At 48.3% G+C, this 24,391-nt stretch overlaps 1 protein-coding gene across 5 annotated transcripts in view; it reads right to left on the reverse strand.

Annotated features, from left to right (window-relative positions):
- Positions 1 to 24,391, reverse strand: part of LOC139582690 (ena/VASP-like protein) — a 128,151-nt gene that overhangs the window by 89,557 nt on the left and 14,203 nt on the right. For 2 of the 5 annotated variants that reach the window (XM_071412913.1, XM_071412912.1), the window contains exon 1: positions 16,688 to 17,710. The exons of 1 other annotated variant lie outside the window; for it this stretch is intronic. In XM_071412913.1, the coding sequence (XP_071269014.1) occupies positions 16,688 to 16,797 (110 nt within the window). In that variant the 5' untranslated portion in view covers positions 16,798 to 17,710. Of the gene's footprint in view, positions 1 to 16,687; positions 17,712 to 24,391 lie in introns of those variants that run through there. 2 more of the 5 variants (XM_071412911.1, XM_071412916.1) reach the window with 2 other exon arrangements.

Raw genomic sequence — 24,391 nt, forward strand, 5'->3', positions numbered from 1 at the left:
ATCAATGCGAGCTGTGGCAAGAAGGTTTGCTGTGTCTGTCAGCGTAGTGTCCAGAGCATGGAGGCGCTACCAGGAGACAGGCCAGTACATCAGGAGACGTGGAGGAGGCCGTAGGAGGGCAACAACCCAGCAGCAGGACCGCTACCTCCGCCTTTGTGCAAGGAGGAGCACTGCCAGAGCCCTGCAAAATGACCTCCAGCAGGCCACAAATGTGCATGTGTCTGCTCAAACGGTCAGAAACAGACTCCATGAGGGTGGTATGAGGGCCCGACGTCCACAGGTGGGGGTTGTGCTTACAGCCCAACACCGTGCAGGACTTTTGGCATTTGCCAGAGAACACCAAGATTGGCAAATTCGCCACTGGCGCCCTGTGCTCTTCACAGATGAAAGCAGGTTCACACTGAGCACATGAGACAGACGTGACAGAGTCTGGAGACGCCGTGGAGAATGTTCTGCTGCCTGCAACATCCTCCAGCATGACCGGTTTGGCGCTGGGTCAGTCATGGTGTGGGGTGGCATTTCTTTGTGGGGCCGCACAGCCCTCCATGTGAGCAGTGTATATATATATATACAGGTATAGAGAGAGAGAGAGAGAGAGAGAGAGAGAGAGAGATATAAATGGAGGGAGAGAGAGCTGGATGGAGAGATGGAGGGAGAGAGAGAGGTGGAGAAAGAGAGAGAGCAAGAGAGAGTGAGGGAGAGAGAGATGGAGGGAGAGAGAGAGAAAGAGAGAGAGGAGAGATGGAAGGAGAGAGAGATAGAGAGAGAGATGGAGATATGGAAGGAGAGAGAGATGGAGGGAGAGAAGAGGTGGAGAAAGAGAGAGAGAGAGAGATCATAACCCGGGATGAGGGGGTCTGAAAAATAGTATCCCCTGTTGGAGTGCCTGTGGAGGTTTCCACACACACACACACACACACACACACACACACACACACACACACACACACACACACACACACACACACACACACACACACACACACACACACACACACACACACACACACACACACACACACACACACAGCCAGTTTATTAGGTACCGGGTTAAACACCTCTTTGAATTCTTCAGGGCATGGAAACGTTGCTCAATTGGTATCAAGGGACCTAACAGTCTCTCTCTCTCTCTCTCTCCACTCTCTGATATCGCTGCAGTCTCTCTCTCTCTCTCTCTCTCTCTCTCTCTCTCTCTCTCTCTCTCTCTCTCTCTCTCTCTCTCTCCACTCTCTGATATCGCTGCAGTCTCTCTCTCTCTCTCTCTCTCTCCACTCTCTGATATCGCTGCAGTCTCTCTCTCTCCACTCTCTGATATCGTTGCAGTCTCTCTCTCTCTCTCTCTCCACTCTATGATATCGCTGCAGTCTCTCTCTCTCCACTCTCTGATATCGTTGCAGTCTCTCTCTCTCTCCACTCTCTGATATCGTTGCAGTCTCTCTCTCTCTCTCTCTCCACTCTCTATCACTGCAGTCTCTCTCTCTCTCTCCACTCTCTATCGCTGCAGTCTCTCTCTCTCTCTACTCTCTATCGCTGCAGTCTCTCTCTCTCTCTCTCTCCACTCTCTGATATTGCTGCAGTCTCTCTCTCCACTCTCTGATATCGTTGCAGTCTCTCTCTCTCTCTCCACTCTCTATCGCTGCAGTCTCTCTCTCTCTCTCTCCACTCTCTATCGCTGCAGTCTCTCTCTCTCTCTCTCTCTCCACTCTCTATCTCTGCAGTCTCTCTCTCTCTCTCTCCACTCTCTATCGCTGCAGTCTCTCTCTCTCTCTCCACTCTCTGATATCGCTGCAGTCTCTCTCTCTCCACTCTCTATCGCTGCAGTCTCTCTCTCCACTCTCTGATATCGTTGCAGTCTCTCTCTCTCTCTCCACTCTCTGATATCGCTGCAGTCTCTCTCTCTCTCTCTCCACTCTCTATCGCTGCAGTCTCTCTCTCTCCACTCTCTGATATCGCTGCAGTCTCTCTCTCTCTCTCCACTCTCTGATATCGTTGCAGTCTCTCTCTCTCTCTCTCTCTCTCCACTCTCTGATATCGCTGCAGTCTCTCTCTTTCTCTCTCCTCTCTGATATCGCTGCAGTCTCTCTCTCTCTCTCTCTCTCTCTCCCCTCTCTGATATCGCTGCAGTCTCTCTCCCTCTCCTCTCTGATTTCCCTGCAGTCTCTCTCTCTCTCCTCTCTGATTTCCCTGCAGTCTCTCTCCTCTCTCTCTCTCCTCTCTGATTTCCCTGCAGTCTCTCTCCTCTCTCTCTCTCTCCTCTCTGATTTCCCTGCAGTCTCTCTCTCTCTCCTCTCTGATTTCCCTGCAGTCTCTCTCCTCTCTCTCTCTCCTCTCTGATTTCCCTGCACTCTCTCTCCTCTCTCTCTCTCTCCTCTCTGATTTCCCTGCAGTCTCTCTCCTCTATCTCTCTCTCCTCTGATTTCCCTGCAGTCTCTCTCTCTCTCCTCTCTGATTTCCCTGCAGTCTCTCTCCTCTCTCTCTCTCCTCTCTGATTTCCCTGCAGTCTCTCTCCTCTCTCTCTCTCTCCTCTCTGATTTCCCTGCAGTCTCTCTCCTCTCTCTCTCTCCTCTCTGATTTCCCTGCAGTCTCTCTCCTCTCTCTCTCTCCTCTCTGATTTCCCTGCAGTCTCTCTCCTCTCTCTCTCTCTCCTCTCTGATTTCCCTGCAGTCTCTCTCCTCTCTCTCTCTCCTCTCTGATTTCCCTGCAGTCTCTCTCCTCTCTCTCTCTCCTCTCTGATTTCCCTGCAGTCTCTCTCTCTCTCTCTCTCTCCCTCTTTCCTCTCTGATTTCCCTGCAGTCTCTCTCCTCTCTCTCTCTCCTCTCTGATTTCCCTGCAGTCTCTCTCTCTCTCCGCTTCCTCTGACTTCCCTGCAGTCTCTCTCTCCCTCCGCTCCCTCTGATGTTCCTGCAGTCTCTCTCCTCTTTCTCTCTCCTCTCCGATGTCCCTGCAGTCTCTTCTCTCTCTCCTCTCCCTCTCTCTCTCTCTGCCTCTCTCTCTCTCAATTCAATTCAATTCAATTCAATTTGCTTTATTGGCATGACGTAACAATGTACATATTGCCAAAGCTTATTTTGGATATTTACAATATGGCAAAGAAAACAATATTTACAATGACACTCTCTAATTGTTTTATATTTTTCACATTTTGTCAGGAAATGCAGCTCTGTCTCAGGTTCTGCTGTTGTGCAGTGGTTGCACAGCCTTTCCTCTACAGGGAGCCAGGTTTCCCTGTGTCTACCATTCTCAATGGCAAGGCTGTGCTCACTGAGCCTGTACTTTGTCAAAGTTTTTCTAAGGTTGTGATCAGTAACCATGGTCAAATAGTTAGCCACGGTGTACTGTCGATTTAGGGCCAGATAGCACTGCATTTTGCTTTGTGTTTGTGATTCCCAAATCTCTCTCTCTCTCTGTCCCTCTCTCTCTCTGTCCCTCCCTCTCTCTGTCCCTCTCTCTCTCTGTCCCTGTCTCTCTCTGTCCCTGTCTCTCTCTGTCCCTCCCTCTCTCTGTCCCTCCCTCTCTCTGTCCCTCCCTCTCTCTGTCCCTCTCTCTCTCTGTCCCTCCCTCTCTCTGTCCCTCCCTCTCTCTGTCCCTCTCTCTCTCTGTCCCTCTCTCTCTCTGTCCCTCCCTCTCTCTGTCCCTCTCTTTCTCTGTCCCTCTCTCTCTGTGTCCCTCTCTCTCTGTGTCCCTCTCTCTCTCTGTCCCTCTCTCTCTCTGTCCATCTCTCTCTCTGTCCCTCCCTCTCTCTGTCCCTCTCTCTCTCTGTCCCCCTCTTTCTCTGTCCCTCTCTCTCTCTGTCCCTCTCTCTCTCTGTCCCTGTCTCTCTCTGTCCCTCCCTCTCTCTGTCCCTCTCTTTCTCTGTCCCTCTCTCTCTGTGTCCCTCTCTCTCTCTGTCCCTCTCTCTCTCTGTCCCCCTCTTTCTCTGTCCCTCTCTCTCTCTGTCCCTCTCTCTCTCTGTCCCTCCCTCTCTCTGTCCCTCTCTCTCTCTGTCCCTCTCTCTCTCTGTCCCTCTCTCTCTCTGTCCCTCTCTCTCTCTGTGTCCCTCTCTCTCTCTGTCCCTCTCTCTCTCTGTCCCTACCTCTCTCTGTCCCCCTCTTTCTCTGTCCCTCTCTCTCTCTGTCCCTCTCTCTCTCTGTCCCTCCCTCTCTCTGTCCCTCCCTCTCTCTGTCCCTCTCTCTCTCTGTCCCTCTCTCTCTCTGTCCCTCTCTCTCTGTCCCTCTCTCTCTGTGCCTCTCTCTCTGTCCCTCTCTCTCTCTGTCCCTCCCTCTCTCTGTCCCTCCCTCTCTCTGTCCCTCCCTCTCTCTGTCCCTCCCTCTCTCTGTCCCTCCCTCTCTCTGTCCCTCTCTCTCTCTGTCCCTCTCTCTCTCTGTCCCTCCCTCTCTCTGTCCCTCTCTCTCTCTGTCCCTCTCTCTCTCTGTCCCTCTCTCTCTCTGTCTCTCTCTCTCTGTCCCTCTCTCTCTCTCTGTCCCTCTCTCTCTCTGTCCCTCTCTCTCTGTATTAATAACATGGTTATTGATCCAGATATAAAGCTATGTCCATTTCCTGCTTAGCTTAGTGTGAGTCAGCTGATGCCTGCTCTAACACACACACACACACACACACACACACACACACACACACACACACACACACACACACACACACACACACACACACACACACACACACACACACACAGCCGTCACAGTGCAGGAACAGTTACAATAAGCATACAGTATGCATCAGTACATAATGAAGAAATTAAAATTCAACAGAATGGTTATTTCCATTCCTTCACTTCCAGCCACATATCGTCAGTGTGTTTATTTGTCTGTGCCAAGTGAACAGTAGTGGTTCAGTTAGTAACAGTCTAGATTTATGAAACATTCATATTGCTAAAGGGGCTGAAATTATTTTGACTTTAAAGCCTCTTTAATATTTTCAAGCCGTGATGGTGATTTGGGGTGTTTTTCTCACGTGTTAGAGATGAGAGAAATGAGAGGAGGTGCTAGCCAGTTAGCTGCTAACACCTCACAGACAACTGGGAATGTGTGAGAGACTCTCTTCTTTCCTTCACCTCCTTTATGTCTCTGCCCCTTCCCTCTTCTTTTCCCTCTTCTTTTCCCTCTCACTCCTTCTCCGTTTCTCTCTTATTTGCCTCTCTCTTTCTGTCGCCCTTTTATCCTTCTCTCTCTACATCCTTATTCCTCTCCTCTCTCTGGTAACAGTATCCTGACTGAAGCAGTGACTAACTGCAGGGGCCTTGCCTAAATCAAACAGGAGTCAAACGATGATCCCTCTGACCACAGAGACCCATGCTGGACAGCTGTCAGAGGGAAACCACAGCATGGCTTTTCCTCCATGCCTGTTACTGTAACAAGAGAGTTAACTACGTCTGGATAACCTGTAGATGTACTAAACCGCTCCAGCCTTCTAGCCAAATGCTGGTTCTCACAATTGTATACTGCACCAGGGTTAATGTTTAGAGGCGGTTTTGTAAGAGATACCAGTACTGAAGCAGTGGGAGATAAGATGCGGTGTTGTAAGAGATACCAGTACTTAAGCAGTGGAAGATAAGAGGTGGTGTTGTAAGAGATACCAGTACTGAAGCAGTGGAAGATAAGAGGTGGTGTTGTAAGAGATACCAGTACTTAAGCAGTGGAAGATAAGAAGCGGTGTTGTAAGAGATACCAGTACTTAAGCAGTGGAAGATAAGAGGCGGTGTTGTAAGAGATACCAGTACTTAAGCAGTGGGAGATAAGAGGCGGTGTTGTAAGAGATACCAGTACTTAAGCAGTGGAAGATAAGAGGCGGTGTTGTAAGAGATACCAGTACTGAAGCAGTGGGACATAAGAGGCGGTGTTGTAAGAGATACCAGTAGTTAAGCAGTGGAAGATAAGAGGTGGTGTTGTAAGAGATACCAGTACTTAAGCAGTGGAAGATAAGAGGTGGTGTTGTAAGAGATACCAGTACTTAAGCAGTGGAAGATAAGAGGTGGTGTTGTAAGAGATACCAGTACTGAAGCAGTGGAAGATAAGAGGTGGTGTTGTAAGAGATACCAGTACTTAAGCAGTGGAAGATAAGAGGCGGTGTTGTAAGAGATACCAGTACTTAAGCAGTGGAAGATAAGAGGCGGTGTTGTAAGAGATACCAGTACTTAAGCAGTGGAAGATAAGAGGCGGTGTTGTAAGAGATACCAGTACTGAAGCAGTGGGAGATAAGAGGCGGTGTTGTAAGAGATACCAGTACTTAAGCAGTGGAAGATAAGAGGCGGTGTTGTAAGAGATACCAGTACTTAAGCAGTGGAAGATAAGAGGCGGTGTTGTAAGAGATACCAGTACTGAAGCAGTGGAAGATAAGAGGCGGTGTTGTAAGAGATACCAGTACTTAAGCAGTGGAAGATAAGAGGCGGTGTTGTAAGAGATACCAGTACTGAAGCAGTGGGAGATAAGAGGCGGTGTTGTAAGAGATACCAGTACTTAAGCAGTGGAAGATAAGAGGCGGTGTTGTAAGAGATACCAGTACTTAAGCAGTGGAAGATAAGAGGCGGTGTTGTAAGAGATACCAGTACTTAAGCAGTGGAAGACAAGAGGTGGTGGTTCTTCTACATCAACCACTGTTCTAACCCCTGTATGTGTTACTTACTATAGCCCTCTACCGTGGCTGTAACTTACTGTAGCTACATAGCCCTCTACCGTGGCTGTAACATACTGTAGCTACATAGCCCTCTACCGTGGCTGTAACTTACTGTAGCTACATAGCCCTCTACCGTGGCTGTAACTTACTGTAGCTACAAAGCCCTCTACCGTGGCTGTAACTTACTGTAGCTACAAAGCCCTCTACCGTGGCTGTAACTTACTGTAGCTACATAGCCCTCTACCGTGGCTGTAACTTACTGTAGCTACATAGCCCTCTACCGTGGCTGTAACTTACTGTAGCTACATAGCCCTCTACCGTGGCTGTAACTTACTGTAGCTACATAGCCCTCTACCGTGGCTGTAACTTACTGTAGCTACATAGCCCTCTACCGTGGCTGTAACTTACTGTAGCTACAAAGCCCTCTACCGTGGCTGTAACTTACTGTAGCTACATAGCCCTCTACCGTGGCTGTAACTTACTGTAGCTACATAGCCCTCTACCGTGGCTGTAACTTACTGTAGCTACATAGCCCTCTACCGTGGCTGTAACTTACTGTAGCTACAAAGCCCTCTACCGTGGCTGTAACTTACTGTAGCTACATAGCCCTCTACCGTGGCTGTAACTTACTGTAGCTACATAGCCCTCTACCGTGGCTGTAACTTACTGTAGCTACATAGCCCTCTACCGTGGCTGTAACTTACTGTAGCTACAAAGCCCTCTACCGTGGCTGTAACTTACTGTAGCTACAAAGCCCTCTACCGTGGCTGTAACTTACTGTAGCTACATAGCCCTCTACCGTGGCTGTAACTTACTGTAGCTACATAGCCCTCTACCGTGGCTGTAACTTACTGTAGCTACATAGGCCTCTACCGTGGCTGTAACTTACTGTAGCTACATAGGCCTCTACCGTGGCTGTAACTTACTATATTGTAGCAGACCCCCAAAGGGCAGCTACAACAGAGGGGCACAACGAAGAGACTTCCAGCCAGGAGACAAAGTGTTGGTGTTGGTCCCCACCTCAGAATGTACGTTTTTGGCCCAATGGAACGGGCCATACGAAGTCCTTGAGAAGGTGGGTGAAGTTAACTGTAGGGTCAGACAACCGGGACGTAGGCATCTGACCCATATTTACCATGTGAATTTGTTAAAGAAATGGAATGCACGTGATGTACTCTACTCTATTTCCCTGAAGAAGGCTACCACAGAGACCAAAGGGCGCTGGCCAAGTTGGGATCCTCCAATTGGGCCGTGCCGAACTGGCCCACTAGACAGACGGGCTCTGGCGCCACCTCAAGGTCCATCGGGAACATGTCTCCCAGACTTGCCACACCTTCCTCCAGTCTTGCTTCACCCGAGTCACCCTCCGAGAGGGGTTCTATTGACGCCTGGGGGTCCACTTCCTACAATCCACACATCCGGGCATCCCTCCTTCTGGCGTCCCTCCCACCTCTCCGGCTTCCTACTCCCTTATGGTTCCCTCGGTTCCCCACGTCTCTGGACATACTGGTCCATAGTTGGAGGAACATCAGGAACTCCCTCCCGATAAGGACCGTCACAGGCAGGTTCAGGACGACTCCCACTGGCCCTGTGTGTTTGTGGTCTGTAGGTGGAGGAGTGTGGTAGGGTAGTCCTTGGTCTCATCGTGTATACACGTGATGGCCACGGTGTCAGTCAGGTTCGGGGACTGGGCGAAGTCAGGTCGGATCAGGGTCACCATACTCCCGGAGTCCACAAGTGCCATGGTGTCCTTTCTGTTGGCTCTTACCGGGGTGACAGGGGAAGGACCACTCTCATCAGCCCAGCATGCAATCAGCAAGCCGCAGGGACGCCCGGTGGCTACCTCACTGGCCGAGGCCGAAGGCATTGGGACATTGTGGATTGGACAGTTCCAGGCGATGTGTCCCGGCTCGTCACACTCGTAGCACTTCCTGCTGTTCAGGTTTAGGAAAAGGCATCATCTCGGGGAGCTGGCTGTTGGTGTCCCCCCATCCTTGGCCGGGGTCCTGGCGTGGTCCTCCGCCCTTTTCCGCTCCTTTGGGCGAGTGGAGTGTTCAGCCTTCCGTGGTTGCCACCTGTTGACCTTCCACCAGTTCCACCAGCTGATCTGCGCTATGAGGGTTAGCTTGGCTTGCTAACAGTTTAGCTTCGAACGGGGGAGAGCCTAGAAATGTATCTATGACCCCTTTCTCGATGGGCGTGAGCGTCAGTGGTTCAACAGTTAGCCAGCTCTTGGCCAGCCTAATTAAATAAATCAAAATCAAATCAAATCAAATTTTATTAGTCACATACACATGGTTAGCAGATGTTAATGCGAGTGTAGCGAAATGCTTGTGCTTCTAGTTCCGACAATGCAGTAATAACAACAAGTAATCTAACCTAACAATTCCACAACTACTACCTTATACACACAAGTGTAAAGGGATAAAGAATATGTACATAAAGATATATGAATGAGTGATGGTACAGAACGGCATAGGCAAGATGCAGTAGATGGTATAGAGTACGGTATATACATATGAGATGAGTACTGTAGGGTATGTAAACATAAAGTGGCATAGTTTAAAGTGGCTAGTGGTACATGTATTACATAAAGATGGCAAGATGCAGTAGATGATATAGAGTACAGTATATACATATACATATGAGATGGGTAATGTAGGGTATGTAAACATTATATTAAGTGGCATTGTTTAAAGTGGCTAGTGGTACATTTTTACATAATTTCCATCAATTCCCATTTTTAAAGTGGCTGGAGTTGAGTCAGTATGTTGGCAGCGGCCGCTAAATGTTAGTGGTGGCTGTTTAACAGTCTGATGGCCTTGAGATAGAAGCTGTTTTTCAGTCTCTCGGTCCCTGCTTTGATGCACCTGTACTGACCTCGCCTTCTGGATGATAGCGGGGTGAACAGGCAGTGGCTTGGGTGGTTGTTGTCCTTGATGATCTTTATGGCCTTCCTGTGACATCGGGTGGTGTAGGTGTCCTGGAGGGCAGGTAGTTTGCCCCCGGTGATGCGTTCTGCAGACCTCACTACCCTCTGGAGAGCCTTACGGTTGTGGGCGGAGCAGTTGCCGTACCAGGCGGTGATACAGCCCGACAGGATGCTCTCGATTGTGCATCTGTAGAAGTTTGTGAGTGCTTTTGGTGACAAGCCGAATTTCTTCAGCCTTCTGAGGTTGAAGAGGCGCTGCTGCGCCTTCTTCACAACGCTGTCTGTGTGGGTGGACCAATTCAGTTTGTCCGTGATGTGTACACCGAGGAACTTAAAACTTTCCACCTTCTCCACTACTGACCCGTCGATGTGGATAGGGGGGTGCTCCCTCTGCTGTTTCCTGAAGTCCACAATCATCTCTTTTGTTTTGTTGACGTTGAGTGTGAGGTTATTTTCCTGACACCACACTCCGAGGGCCCTCACCTCCTCCCTGTAGGCCGTCTCGTCGTTGTTGGTAATCAAGCCTACCACTGTAGTGTCATCCGCAAACTTGATGATTGAGTTGGAGGCGTGCATGGCCACGCAGTCGTGGGTGAACAGGGAGTACAGGAGAGGGCTCAGAACGCACCCTTGTGGGGCCCCAGTGTTGAGGATCAGCGGGGTGGAGATGTTGTTACCTACCCTCACCACCTGGGGGCGGCCCGTCAGGAAGTCCAGGACCCAGTTGCACAGGGCGGGGTCGAGACCCAGGGTCTCGAGCTTGATGACGAGTTTGGAGGGTACTATGGTGTTAAATGCTGAGCTGTAATCGATGAACAGCATTCTCACATGGGTATTCCTCTTGTCCAGATGGGTTAGGGCAGTGTGCAGTGTGGTTGCGATTGCGTCGTCTGTGGACCTATTGGGTCGGTAAGCAAATTGGAGTGGGTCTAGGGTGTCCGGTAGGGTGGAGGTGATATGGTCCTTGACTAGTCTCTCAAAGCACTTCATGATGACGGAAGTGAGTGCTACGGGGCGGTAGTCGTTTAGCTCAGTTACCTTAGCTTTCTTGGGAACAGGAACAATGGTGGCCCTCTTGAAGCATGTGGGAACAGCAGACTGGGATAAGGATTGATTGAATATGTCCGTAAACACACCAGCCAGCTGGTCTGCGCATGCTCTGAGGACGCGGCTGGGAATGCCGTCTGGGCCTGCAGCCTTGCGAGGGTTAACACGTTTAAATGTTTTACTCACCTCGGCTGCAGTGAAGGAGAGCCCGCAGGTTTTGGTAGCGGGCCGTGTCAGTGGCACTGTATTGTCCTCAAAGCGGGCAAAAAAGTTATTTAGCCTGTCTGGGAGCAAGACATCCTGGTCCGCGACGGGGCTGGTTTTCTTTTTGTAATCCGTGATAGACTGTAGACCCTGCCACATACCTCTTGTGTCTGAGCTGTTGAATTGCGACTCTATTCTGTCTCTGTACTGGGACTTAGCCTGTTTGATTGCCTTGCGGAGAGAATAGCTACACTGTTTGTATTCGGTCATGTTTCCGGTCACCTTGCCCTGGTTAAAAGCAGTGGTTCGCGCTTTCAGTTTCACGCGAATGCTGCCGTCAATCCACGGTTTCTGGTTTGGGAATGTTTTAATCGTTGCTGTGGGTACGACATCGTCAATGCACTTCCTAATGAACTCGCTCACCGAATCAGCATATTCGTCAATGTTGTTGTTGGACGCAATGCGGAACATATTCCAATCCGCGTGATCGAAGCAGTCTTGAAGCGTGGAATCAGATTGGTCGGACCAGCGTTGAACAGACCTGAGCGCGGGAGCTTGTTGTTTTAGTTTCTGTTTGTAGGCTGGAATCAACAAAATGGAGTCGTGGTCAGCTTTTCCGAAAGGAGGGCGGGGGAGGGCCTTATATGCGTCGCGGAAGTTAGTATAACAATGATCCAGGGTTTTACCAGCCCTGGTAGCACAATCGATATGCTGATAGAATTTAGGGAGTTTTGTTTTTAGATTAGCCTTGTTAAAATCCCCAGCTACGATGAATGCAGCCTCAGGGTGTGTGGTTTCCAGTTTACAAAGAGTCAGATAAAGTTCGTTCAGGGCCATCGATGTGTCTGCTTGGGGGGGAATATATACGGCTGTGATTATGATCGAAGAGAATTCCCTTGGTAGATAATGCGGTCGACATTTGATTGTGAGGAGTTCTAGATCAGGTGAACAGAATGACTTGAGTTCCTGTGTGTTGTTATGATGATCACACCACGTCTCGTTAATCATAAGGCATACCCCCCCGCCCCTCTTCTTACCAGAAAGATGTATGTTTCTGTCGGCGCGATGCGTGAAGAAACCAGCTGGCTGCACCGACTCCGTTAGCGTCTCTTGAGTTAGCCATGTTTCCGTGAAGCAGAGCACGTTGCAATCCCTGATGTCTCTCTGGAATGTTACCCGTGCTCGGATTTCATCAACCTTATTGTCAAGAGACTGGACATTGGCGAGTAGTATGCTAGGGAGTGGAGCGCGATGTGCCCGTCTCCGAAGCCTGACCAGGAGACCGCTACGTTTGCCCCTTTTACGGCGTCGCATAGGGTCGCCGGCTGGGATCAGATCCATTGTATTGGGTGGAAGGCAAAACACTGGATCCGTTTCGGGAAAGTCATATTCCTGGTGGGAACGATGGTGAGTTGACGTTAATCGTATATTCAGTATATTCAGTAGTTCCATTACTGTTCCATTACTGTATGTAATGAAACCTAAGATTACCTGGGGTACCGATGTAAGAAATAACACATAAAAAAACAAAATACTGCATATTTTCCAAGGAACGCGAAGCGAGGCGGCCATCTCGGTCGGCGCCGGAAGTAGTGTGCATTTGCATTTGCGATCGGAGGGAAGCTGTAGCATCATACGCCCAATCATGGAATCGTTGTGCCCTGCTAATCAGGGTATTGCCCTTCGCAATGCGTCGCCTGGCCAACCGTCAGATCCTGATAGGTCTTCTGTGCCGTGCCTGACAGGAAGGGTTCTAGCAGGCTGGCCCATTGCTCATGGGGCCATTTCTCCCTAGCCGCCGTCCTCTCGAAGGCTTGGGAGGTAAGCCTTGATGTCGTCAGCCTCTGTCAGCTTCAGTATAAACCTACGCCTGCCACCATGCCGGTCTGGGCGGATGTCAGCTGGCTGAGTTCAGCTCGCAGGAGAGCAGTCTGCTGACACTGTTCCTCCAGCAGCTCCTGATGCATAGCCTGCTGGGCTTTGTTCACCTCCACCAGTTGTTTCACCAATGCTTCCATTGTGCTCTGTGTCTGTTTAGTTATTAAACTTGGTTTGGGTTGCCCACATTCTCCACCACATGTAGCAGGTTCAAGGGGGTGGGGTTTCCAAGTTCACCAAGTTGAATAACCAAACATGCACACGAAGCACAACTAGAATACAAATAGGGAATTTATTAGCGAGATTTGCACACTGTGGGAAAGGGGGAATTCACCAACCATTTCACAGTCCATAATCCGCTCTCGTTGTCCGTTCCGTTCTCCAGGGGTAATCCTAAAACTCAGGTCCTCAGCCAATCCGGTTCGGTACACAGTGGGGGTAATCAGACAGTCCAGGTCACAACGGGTAATCACACAGATAATTCTCTCTCTTTTCACACTCTCCATAAGACAGGTTTCCCTCTCAGTCCTCTTCCTGTTTGTGCAGCCCACTTCCTCTTTTATCCCCAAGCACTCCATGGCTTATTGATCCACAGGCTTGCCTTGTTGGGGCAGGAAGTCCATATAAGGCCTGGGGGTGGAGCCAGCGGGCTGCAAGATATCTCCCTTTAATCACCACTCCCCTCACCTCTCCCTGCCGTCTGCCACAATATGTACATAGCCCTCCTGGGCTGGTTGTTTTGAAAGCTGCTTACTAGAGGAAAACTCAGTCTGTTAAAGCTGATCTAGTCATCAGTTAGAGAGGAGAAATCTGACCAGCAACTTGGATGGAGACAGGGATGGACGGAGGGATGGACGGAGGGATGGATGGAGGGATGGATGAAACAGTTACACATAAATGTTTCTGATTAAAAACTACAGACCTGTAGCGCTCCCCTCGGCCATCATGAAAACCTTTGAGCTCCTGGTCCTGTCCCATCTCAAAACCACCACCCACGCCCTCCTTGACACCATGAAGTTTGCCTACAGAGCCAATAGTTCTGTGGACGACGCCGTCAACATGGACCTTCACTATATCCTCCAACACCTCGAAAACCCAAGGACAAAAGTACTAAAAAGTACCCAAGGACGTACTATCTGCGCCAGATGGAGAAACTCCAACTCTCTCGGACAATTCAAGTTTGGTTCTACACGTCCATCATTGAGTCCATCCTCACCTCTTCTATCACTGTCTGGTTTGGGTCTGCATCTGCCCGCTACAAGGGCAAACTGCAGCGCCTCCAGGACAAGGAAGCGTGCAGGTAAGATGATTGCTGACCCTGCCCACCCTGGACACCCTGCCCACCCTGGACACCTTTCCCACCCTTCCCACCCTGGACACCTTTCCCACCCTGGACACCTTTCTGCCCACCCTGGACACCTTTCCCACCCTGCCCACCCTGGACACCTTTCCCACCCTGCCCACCCTGGACACCTTTCCCACCCTGCCCACCCTGGACACCCTTCCCACCCTGGACACCCTTCCCACCCTGGACACCTTTCCCACCCTGGACACCCTGCCCACCCTGGACACCCTTCCCACCCTGGACACCTTTCCCAGCCTGGACACCTTTCCCACCCTGGACACCCCATCTATTAAAGACTGCGCTTTGGTAGATGGTTTAGGTGAATCATGACCAAAACCACCTGAACAGTTTCTTCCCCCATGCTGTGTCCCTAACCGCCCATCGGGCTCACAAGGATTGAGTGACTTTGCATTGGGCCATTTACTGCACCTTATCATCAATGACCTTTACCGCACTAATCTGCACACCTCCGCACAACACTGTATATACAGTAGGTTCCATGGCAGCATCACTCCCTCTGCTTATATATATATCCCCTCTGTAAATTGAATATTCCCACTGTAATCAGCCTATAATCCAGAGTTTTAAATTTTATGTTTACTGTACCGACATTGTATGTTCGGTACAAATGTAGGATATTAATTTGGTCACTCTTTTGTTGCTGAGAATGCTCCTGCACAGCATTAAATGCAAATTTGTAGCCTATTTGAGTTTTAAAAGTATTTTAAAGTTTTTCATTTCCACTTTGAAATGTCAGACTTCATTTGCCCAAATGAAAAATGTATCAACCCCTACAAAAATATCCATTCATTATCATCCACAGATTAATTCACATTTCCTGTTGCTGAATAATTACTGTCCTGCTGTAGCAAACTGTCTCAAAGTAAGTTCCTACATCTGTATGATGCCTATATGGACTTGTGTCTGTATTCTGTTTGTCTATTGTCAGTTACGGATAGCACCTTCGCACTGAAGCAGATTATGGGTCTGTGTAAATATACTTGGTGAATTAAGGTGATTCTGATACAACAGCCAAACATAATCATGTTCGATAACAAAGATGGTGCTGAAGACAAAAGACACTTTACAGAATATCTAAACGTGTGTTTCTGAGCACTCTGCAACCATGACGACAGCAGCCATATCAGGGAAGGATGCTCCAAGGCCCCATAGGAGCTGCGAGCGTTTACGAGGAGTGGAGGGAAGAAGGAAGAGAAGAAGAGGTGGAGCGGCAAGCGTTTACGAGGAGTGGAGGGAAGAAGGAAGAGAAGAAGAGGTGGAGCGGTGGGCAGAGAGAAGCGAGAAAAGAGAGGCCAGGCAGAAAGAACAAACAGTCACAGTCGCTGCCAGCCACAACACACACACACACACACACACACACACACACACACACACACACACACACACACACACACACACACACACACACACACACACACACACACACACACACACACACACACACACACACACACACACACACACACACACACATACACACATACACACACACACATACACACGGCCACCGCAGCAGCCCTCAGAGACAAACAAAACACAACACCACTGTCATCACCCCAGCAGTCTTGGCAAGCTTCTTTACAAGCCATCAACGCCTCCCCCTCTCTTTCCTTCTCTCTTCTTTCCTCTCTTCTCCTCCTCTTGTTCCTTCTCTCTTCTCCTCCTCTTGTTCCTTCTCTCTTCTTTCCTCTCTTCTCCTCCTCTCTTTCCTTCTCTCTTCTCCTCCTCCCGCTCCTTCTCCTCCTCTCGTTCCTTCTCACTTCTCCTCCTCTCCTTCCTTCTCTCTTCTTTCCTCTCTCCTCCTCCTCTCTTTCCTTATCTCTTCTTTCCTCTTGTTCCTTCTCTCTTCTTTCCTCTCTCCTCCTCCTCTCTTTCCTTCTCTCTTCTCCTCCTCCCGCTCCTTCTCCTCCTCTCTTTCCTTCTCTCTTCTCCTCCTCCCGCTCCTTCTCCTCCTCTCGTTCCTTCTCACTTCTCCTCCTCTCCTTCCTTCTCTCTTCTTTCCTCTCTCCTCCTCCTCTCTTTCCTTCTCTCTTCTTTCCTCTCTTCTCTTCCTCTCTCCTCTGCTCCTCCTTCCTCATCCCCCTATCAGGACGTTGACCGCCCAGCTAACACATTACCATTCTACCCCTGCCCCTCTGCAATGACAACCATTCACAGCTGGCTCATATGTAGAAACACAATGTATAGAACAGAACAGACATGGCTGTCTATTCCATAGGATAGAGATTTACATTAATTCTGTACATTGCAATTGTATCTGTACATCAATCTGCAATCCAATCAAAGCCCCTGCTCTCTAATAGACACAGGGATGTACTACTGGTAGCAGGGAACACAACACATCTCTACTAGATAGGGAATATGATAATGAATGATGTCATTTGAGATGCAGACGTAGTAGACACAGGGCTTCTTTTTCAGCTCAAGACCCAAATGACAAATTGACCGTCCTCCAACAAACCAAATTAAGAAGAAATAGTGTGTGATCATTGATGCATTCTCATAACTAGAGACACCTCTCAAATGCCCAGGGACCACTTTGGGTCCTGACCCATTGTTTAAGAGAGCCTGCATTAGAGTATTACAGCTAGCGTAGCTTCACAGTAACCAACCCAGTGGTACCCAGTACATTGTACAGTACAGTAACCTACCTGACTTTAAATTCCTGCGCTGTGACCTGGACCTGGGCTCCAGCAGGCACAGCCTCAGTACAGTAGATCTGAGGGAAGTAGAACCGGTGAGACTGCACGTTTATATCCATGGTGCTTGGCAGCTACCGCACATCAGACGCACAGCACAACCCTGCTACAGGAACGATGGAAGGATTTCTCTCCTTTCTCTGTGTCTCTTTTCTTTCTTCTTTCCTTATCCCTGATCTGTCCGTTCCAGGCTGTGGCGTTCCAGGCTGTGGCGTTCCAGGCTGTGGCGTTCCAGGCTGTGGCGTTCCAGGCTGTGGCGTTCCAGGCTGTGGCGTTCCAGGCTGTGGCGTTCCAGGCTGTGGCGTTCCAGGCTGTGGCGTTCCAGGATGTGGAGTTAGTTAACGAGAGAGTTCTAAGGTTAACGATGGCATCCCAGTCACCGTCTCTCTGGGGTCGTCGTGGATTCACAGTCACAGTGCGATACAGCCAGACATCCCCCTCTCCTCTCTTCACGCAGAGTCACTCGATCACTTCTGCTGGCTCCTCACAGACACACTAACCTTTTTCCCTAGTAGCAACACAGCCGTACAAGGAGCGGAAAGGGCATACATGAATAAATACACATAAAAGAACAAAGACACTTCCAATGAGAACTCCTTGAGAGAGAAAAAGACCGCAAATAGAAAATGTCTCATTTTCTGGGTCCTTTTTCACCAATGCATCCTCTTCCACAGCAGGGATATTTTAGAAAAAGGAGAGAATATAAAAGAGAAAGAGAGAGAAAAAGTGAATAAATTAACAATGCTAAAGCAGCCCTCAGTCGAGTCTGAGAGCACTGAATGAGAGATCAGAGACCTTTTTTTGACGTTCGAGTGGAGAGAGAGAGAGAGAGAGAGAGAGAGAGAGAGAGAGAGAGAGAGAGAGAGAGAGAGAGAGAGAGAGAGAGAGCGAAAGTGGTAGAGCGAGAGAGAGCGCGGTAGTGTAATAGAGAGAGAGAGATTCTCGTTGCTGTGAGGCGTTGCCCTCACACTGCCTCTCTCCTCTGTGTGTCTCACTGGATTACCGCCCTCCCCTCCCCCTCCATCCCCCTCTCCCCCTCTCCCCTCCCAGCTGTGATATGAGCGGTGGGCCGCCAGCCCCCGAGGCTGCTGGTCCTCTCCTCCCTCTCCTCTCCTCCCTCTCCTCTCCTCTCCTCTTCCAGAGCTCTGATTGGCGTAGCCAGGGATGCGTAAGCCTGCGCGGAACGAGTGAAGAGGAGCGACGGACGTTAATTCATCTGATTGCTCCCATCTTTCTCGCACCTGATTCAAGGTGGCATGCCAGGGTAGGGTGGTGCTACATTACAGCTCTGTCTCTCACACACACACACACACACACACACACACACACACACACACACACACACACACACACACACACACACACACACACACACACACACACACACACACACACACACACACACACACACACACACACACAGTGCATACATAGAGAAGCACACACAGGTGGGTAAATGGAGATACCAATGCATCTCTGGTTTAAATAAATATCAGAGGGATTGTTATTTGAACAGATATGAAAGTACTGAGAATACACGATGGAACCTCCCATTGCCACATTACCACCACAAATACAGATGTAGGATCTTAACTTGAGCCAGTTTTCTACAGCAATAAAATAATCCTGCAGCAACAGGAAATTAGAATTATTATTAATGGATATTTTTGTAGGGGTTGATTTTTTAATTTTTATTTAACTAGGCAAGTCAGTTAAGAACACATTCTTATTTACAATGACGGCCTAGGAACAGTGGGTTAACTGCCTTGTTCAGGGGTAGAACAACAGATTTTTACCTTGTACGCTCGGGGATTTGATCTTGCAACCTTTCGGTTACTAGTCCAACGCTCTAACCACTAGGCTACCTGCCGCCCCAAAGATACATTTTCAATTAGCGCAAATCAAGTCTGAAATTTCAAAGTGGAAATTACAAACTTTAAAAGCCTTTTTAAAACTCAAATACACTACTAGTTTGCATTTCCTGCTGTGCAATAAAAGAGCGATCAAATTAAGATCCTACATCTATACAGAACACCCTGCATTTTTCTAAGACACACACCCATTATATTATTTTACTGCATACTACTATTAAAAACATGTTTTCAGTCAGTGTGATTGAAAGAAGAATCTACATCAAAACCTGCAGTAAAAGCACTGATCAATTCTATAAATAAGTGTCCAGATTACTGTAAAGGTTAGATACAGTGCCCTCTGTAAAACACCCCGCAGAGACAGTACAGTAGTCACTCCCTAGCTAGCTAATGAGGTGTAAGTACACTGTAAAGGTTAGATACAGTGCCCTCTTTACAACACCCACACAGAGACAGTACAGTAGTCACTCCCTAGCTAGCTAAGGAGGTCTAAGTACACTGTAAAGGTTAGATACAGTGCCCTCTTTACAACACCCACACAGAGACAGTACAGTAGTCACTCCCTAGCTAGCTAATGAGGTGTAAGTACAGTGTAGAGGTTAGATTATATACAGTGCCCTCTGTAATTATTGGGACAGTGAAGCATTGTTTCTTATTTTGGCTCTATACTCCAAACGTTTGGATTTGAAATCAAACAATGACTATATGGTTAAACTGTAGACTGTCAGCTTTAATTTGAGGGTATTTTTATCCATATCGGGTGAACCGTTCAGAAATTACAGCACTTTTCGTACATAGTCCCCACATTTTAGGGGAACAACAGTATTGGGACAAATTCAATTATAAATGTATTAAGGGAGTACAAAGTTGACTACATCAAGCATGTGACTCTACAAATTTGTTGGACTCACTGTACATGATATTAGTGGAGATCTCCATGATCTCATCTGATGCTGTAATATCAGACCACCACACTACATCCCTCTGATACTGTATGTCAGGCTTAGATGGGTGGCCGCCTCCCTTCTTTAAAAATAAACGGGGGAGACATATAATTACTTCAACCTATAGACTCTCATCTCTTTCTACCGTATTCAAGTAGTAGAGTAGCACTCCTCTTGTTAGAATCATATCTGTCCTGGACCATTTGATTCTTATTGATGATTCATGAATCACATCTGTCCTGGACCATTTGATTCTTATTGATGATTCATGAATCACATCTGTCCTGGACCATTTGATTCTTATTGATGATTAATGAATCACATCTGTCCTGGACCATTTTTGAATCACATCTGCCCTGGATTATTGTGATCTAACCAGGAATGTTTCTGACCACTAGAAGCAGTTACTTCACCAGTATAATGTGATTCATAAAAACATATACATAGATGTAGTATATTAAGCTCAGACACTGGTGCTCTATTAGAATGGAACCATTGGCTACCAGTCGTTTAGTGTGTGATGAGGGACTGAGTCTGTTGTTGTGTGTGTGATAAGGGACTGACTTTGTTGTTGTGTGTGATGAGGGACTGACTCTGTTGTTGTGTGTGATGAGGGACTGAGTCTGTTGTTGTGTGTGTGATGAGGGACTGAGTCTGTTGTTGTGTGTGATGAGGTACTGAGACTGATGTTGTGTGTGATAAGGGACTGACTTTGTTGCTATGTGCGATGAGGGACTGACTCTGTTGTTGTGTGTGACAAGGGACTGACCCTGTTGTTGTGTGTGACGAGGGACTGGCTGTTGTTGTGTGTGATGAGGGACCGACTCTGTTGTTATGTGTGACGTGGGACCGAGTCTGTTGTTGTGTGTGACGAGGGACTGAGTCTGTTGTTGTGTGTGACAAGGGACTGAGTCTGTTATTGTGTGGGACGAGGTACTGAGTCAGTTGTTGAGTGTGATGAGGGACTGACTCTGTTATTGTGTGTGACGAGGGACTGAGTCTGTTATTGTGTGGGACGAGGTACTGAGTCAGTTGTTGAGTGTGATGAGGGACTGACTCTGTTGTTGTGTGTGACAAGGGACTGACCCTGTTGTTGTGTGTGACGAGGGACTGGCTGTTGTTGTGTGTGATGAGGGACTGAGTCTGTTGTTGTGTGTGACGAGGGACTGACCCTGTTGTTGTGTGTGACGAGGGACTGGCTGTTGTTGTGTGTGACGAGGGACTGAGTATTTTGTTGTGTGTGACGAGGGACTGACTCTGTTGTTGTGTGTGATGAGGGACTGACTCTGTTGTTGTGAGTGACGAGGGACTGACTCTGTTGTTGTGTGTGACGAGGGACTGAGTATTTTGTTGTGTGTGACGAGGGACTGACTCTGTTGTTGTGTGTGATGAGGGACTGACTCTGTTGTTGTGAGTGACGAGGGACTGACTCTGTTGTTGTGAGTGACGAGGGACTGACTCTGTTGTTGTGTGTGACGAGGGACTGAGTATTTTGTTGTGTGTGACGAGGGACTGACTCTGTTGTTGTGTGTGATGAGGGACTGACTCTGTTGTTGTGTGTGACGAGGGACTGACTCTGTTGTTGTGTTAGACGAGGGACTGACTATGTTGTTGTGTGTGACGAGGGACTGACTCTGTTGTTGTGTGTGAAGAGGGACTGACTCTGTTGTTGTGTGTGACGAGGGACTGACTCTGTTGTTGTGTGTGTCGAGGGACTGACTCTGGTGTTGTGTGTGTCGAGGGACTGACTCTATTGTTGTGAGTGACGAGAGACTGACTCTGTTGTTGTGTGTGATAAGGGACTGACTCTGTTGTTGAGTGTGATGAGGGACTGAGTCTGTTGTTGTGTGTGATGAGGGACTGAGTCTGTTGTTGTGTGTGATACAGGACTGAGTCTGTTGCTGTGTGTGATGAGGGACTGAGTCTGTTGTTGTGTGTGATGAGGGACTGAGTCTGTTGTTGTGTGTGATGAGGGACTGACTCTGTTGTTGTGTGTGATGAGGGACTGAGTCTGTTGTTGTGTGTGATGAGGAACTGACTCTGTTGTTGTGTGTGATTAGGGACTGACTCTGTTGCTGTGTGTGATGGGGTACTGAGTCTGTTGTTGTGTGTGATGAGGGACTGAGTCTGTTGTTGTTGTGTGATGAGGAACTGACACTGTTGTTGTTGTGTGATGAGGGACTGACTCTGTTGTTGTGTGTGATGGGGTACTGAGTCTGTTGTTGTGTGTGATGAGGGACTGACTCTGTTGCTGTGTGCGATGAGGGACTGACTCTGTTGTTGTGTGTGACGAGGGACTGAGTCTGTTGTTGTGTGTGACGAGGGACTGAGTCAGTTGTTGAGTGTGATGAGGGACTGACTCTGTTGTTGTGTGTGATGAGGGACCGAGTCTGTTGTTGTGTGTGACGAGGGACTGAGTCTGTTGTTGTGTGTGACGAGGGACTGAGTCTGTTGTTGTGTGTGACGAGGGACTGACTCTGTTGTTGTGTGTGACGAGGGACTGAGCATTTTGCTGTGTGTGACGAGGGACTGACTCTGTTGTTGTGTGTGATGAGGGACTGACTCTGGTATTGTATGTGACGAGGGACTGACTCTGTTGTTGTGTGTGACGAGGGCCTGACTCTATTGTTGTGAGTGACGAGAGACTGAGTCTGTTGTTGTGAGTGACGAGAGACTGATTCTGTTGTTGTGTGTGACGAGGGACTGACTCTGTTGTTGTGAGTGACGAGGGACTGACTCTGTTGTTGTGTGTGACGAGGGACTGACTATGTTGTTGTGTGTGACGAGGGACTGAGTCTGTTGTTGTGTGTGATGAGGGACTGACTCTGTTGTTGTGTGTGATGATGGACTGACTCTTTTGTTGTGTGATGAGGGACTGAGTCTGTTGTTGTGTGTGTGATGAGATACTGAGTCTGTTGTTGTGTGTGATGAGGTACTGAGTCTGTTGTTGTGTGTGATGAGGTACTGACTCTGTTGTTGTGTGTGATGAGGTACTGAGTCTGTTGTTGTGTGTGATGAGGTACTGAGTCTGTTGTTGTGTGTGATGAGGGACTGAGTCTGTTGTTGTGTGTGATGAGGTACTGAGTCTGTTGTTGTGTGTGATGAGGTACTGAGTCTGTTGTTGTGTGTGATGGACTGATTCTTTTGTTGTGTGATGAGGGACTGACTCTTGTTGTGTGTGATGATGGACTGAGTCTGTTGTTGTGTGTGATGAGGGACTGAGTCTGTTGTTGTGTGTGATGAGGGACTGAGTCTGTTGTTGTGTGTGTGATGAGATACTGAGTCTGTTGTTGTGTGTGATGAGGTACTGAGTCTGTTTTTGTGTGTGATGGGGTACTGAGTCTGTTGTTGTGTGTGATGAGGTACTGACTCTGTTGTTGTGTGTGATGAGGTACTGAGTCTGTTGTTGTGTGTGATGAGGTACTGAGTCTGTTGTTGTGTGTGATGAGGGACTGAGTCTGTTGTTGTGTGTGATGAGGTACTGAGTCTGTTGTTGTGTGTGATGAGGTACTGACTCTGTTGTTGTGTGTGATGAGGTACTGAGTCTGTTGTTGTGTGTGATGAGGTACTGAGTCTGTTGTTGTGTGTGATGAGGGACTGAGTCTGTTGTTGTGTGTGATGAGGGACTGACTCTGTTGTTGTGTGTGATGAGGGACTGAGTCTGTTGTTGTGTGTGATGAGGGACTGAGTCTGTTGTTGTGTGTGTGATGAGATACTGAGTCTGTTGTTGTGTGTGATGAGGTACTGAGTCTGTTTTTGTGTGTGATGAGGTACTGAGTCTGTTGTTGTGTGTGATGAGGTACTGACTCTGTTGTTGTGTGTGATGAGGTACTGAGTCTGTTGTTGTGTGTGATGAGGTACTGAGTCTGTTGTTGTGTGTGATGAGGGACTGAGTCTGTTGTTGTGTGTGATGAGGTACTGAGTCTGTTGTTGTGTGTGATGAGGTACTGAGTCTGTTGTTGTGTGATGAGGAGAAGCTCAGGTTATCCCAGAGAGGTTCCTCCCTCACCAAACTGCTCCCCTGACAATAGAAGGCTCCTGTAATAAATGTCTTGGTCTCAAGCCACACACATACAGACACACTACAGCAGCTAGGGATCAGCTAGAAATACAACCTTTCAACTATATTGGTTCAAGCTGAGCCAATACTTCAGTCCAGTCTGCCACCGTTTCTCTTTATTGAGCTAACATTTCAACCATACTGGTCAGGTAGTCTCGTATCCAAGCTGAGCAGACAATCCCTCTGTCAGTCTGCCATCCTTTCTCTTTATTTATTGAGCTAGTAGTAATACAACATGTTGAACCAAGCTGATCACTGAGCATCCTAACCTTCTGTCAGAGGGGAGTATGTGTCCAATCAGAACCAAGTGATGTGTGACTGCTGACAGTGAACTCTCTATGTGAAGGCAATGGGTCTAAAGACATGATGTAGTCTTTAATAGTGTGTCTGGTGGACACCCATAGGGCCGCAAGTGTTTCTATGAGTTATGACAGAAAGAGAGGGAGGCCAGGGCCTCCACAATCACCTGACCTCAAATCAAATCAAATCAAATCAAATTTTATTAGTCACATACACATGGTTAGCAGATGTTAATGCGAGTGTAGCGAAATGCTTGTGCTTCTAGTTCCGACAATGCAGTAATAACCAACAAGTAATCTAACCTAACAATTCCACAACTACTACCTTATACACACACAAGTGTAAAGGGATAAAGAATATGTACATAAAGATATATGAATGAGTGGTGGTACAGAACGGCATAGGCAAGATGCAGTAGATGGTATAGAGTACGGTATATACATATGAGATGAGTAATGTAGCGTATGTAAACATAAAGTGG

The sequence above is a fragment of the Salvelinus alpinus genome, chromosome 8, assembly GCF_045679555.1.
Source record: "Salvelinus alpinus chromosome 8, SLU_Salpinus.1, whole genome shotgun sequence".
Taxonomy (NCBI): Eukaryota; Metazoa; Chordata; class Actinopteri; order Salmoniformes; family Salmonidae; genus Salvelinus; species Salvelinus alpinus.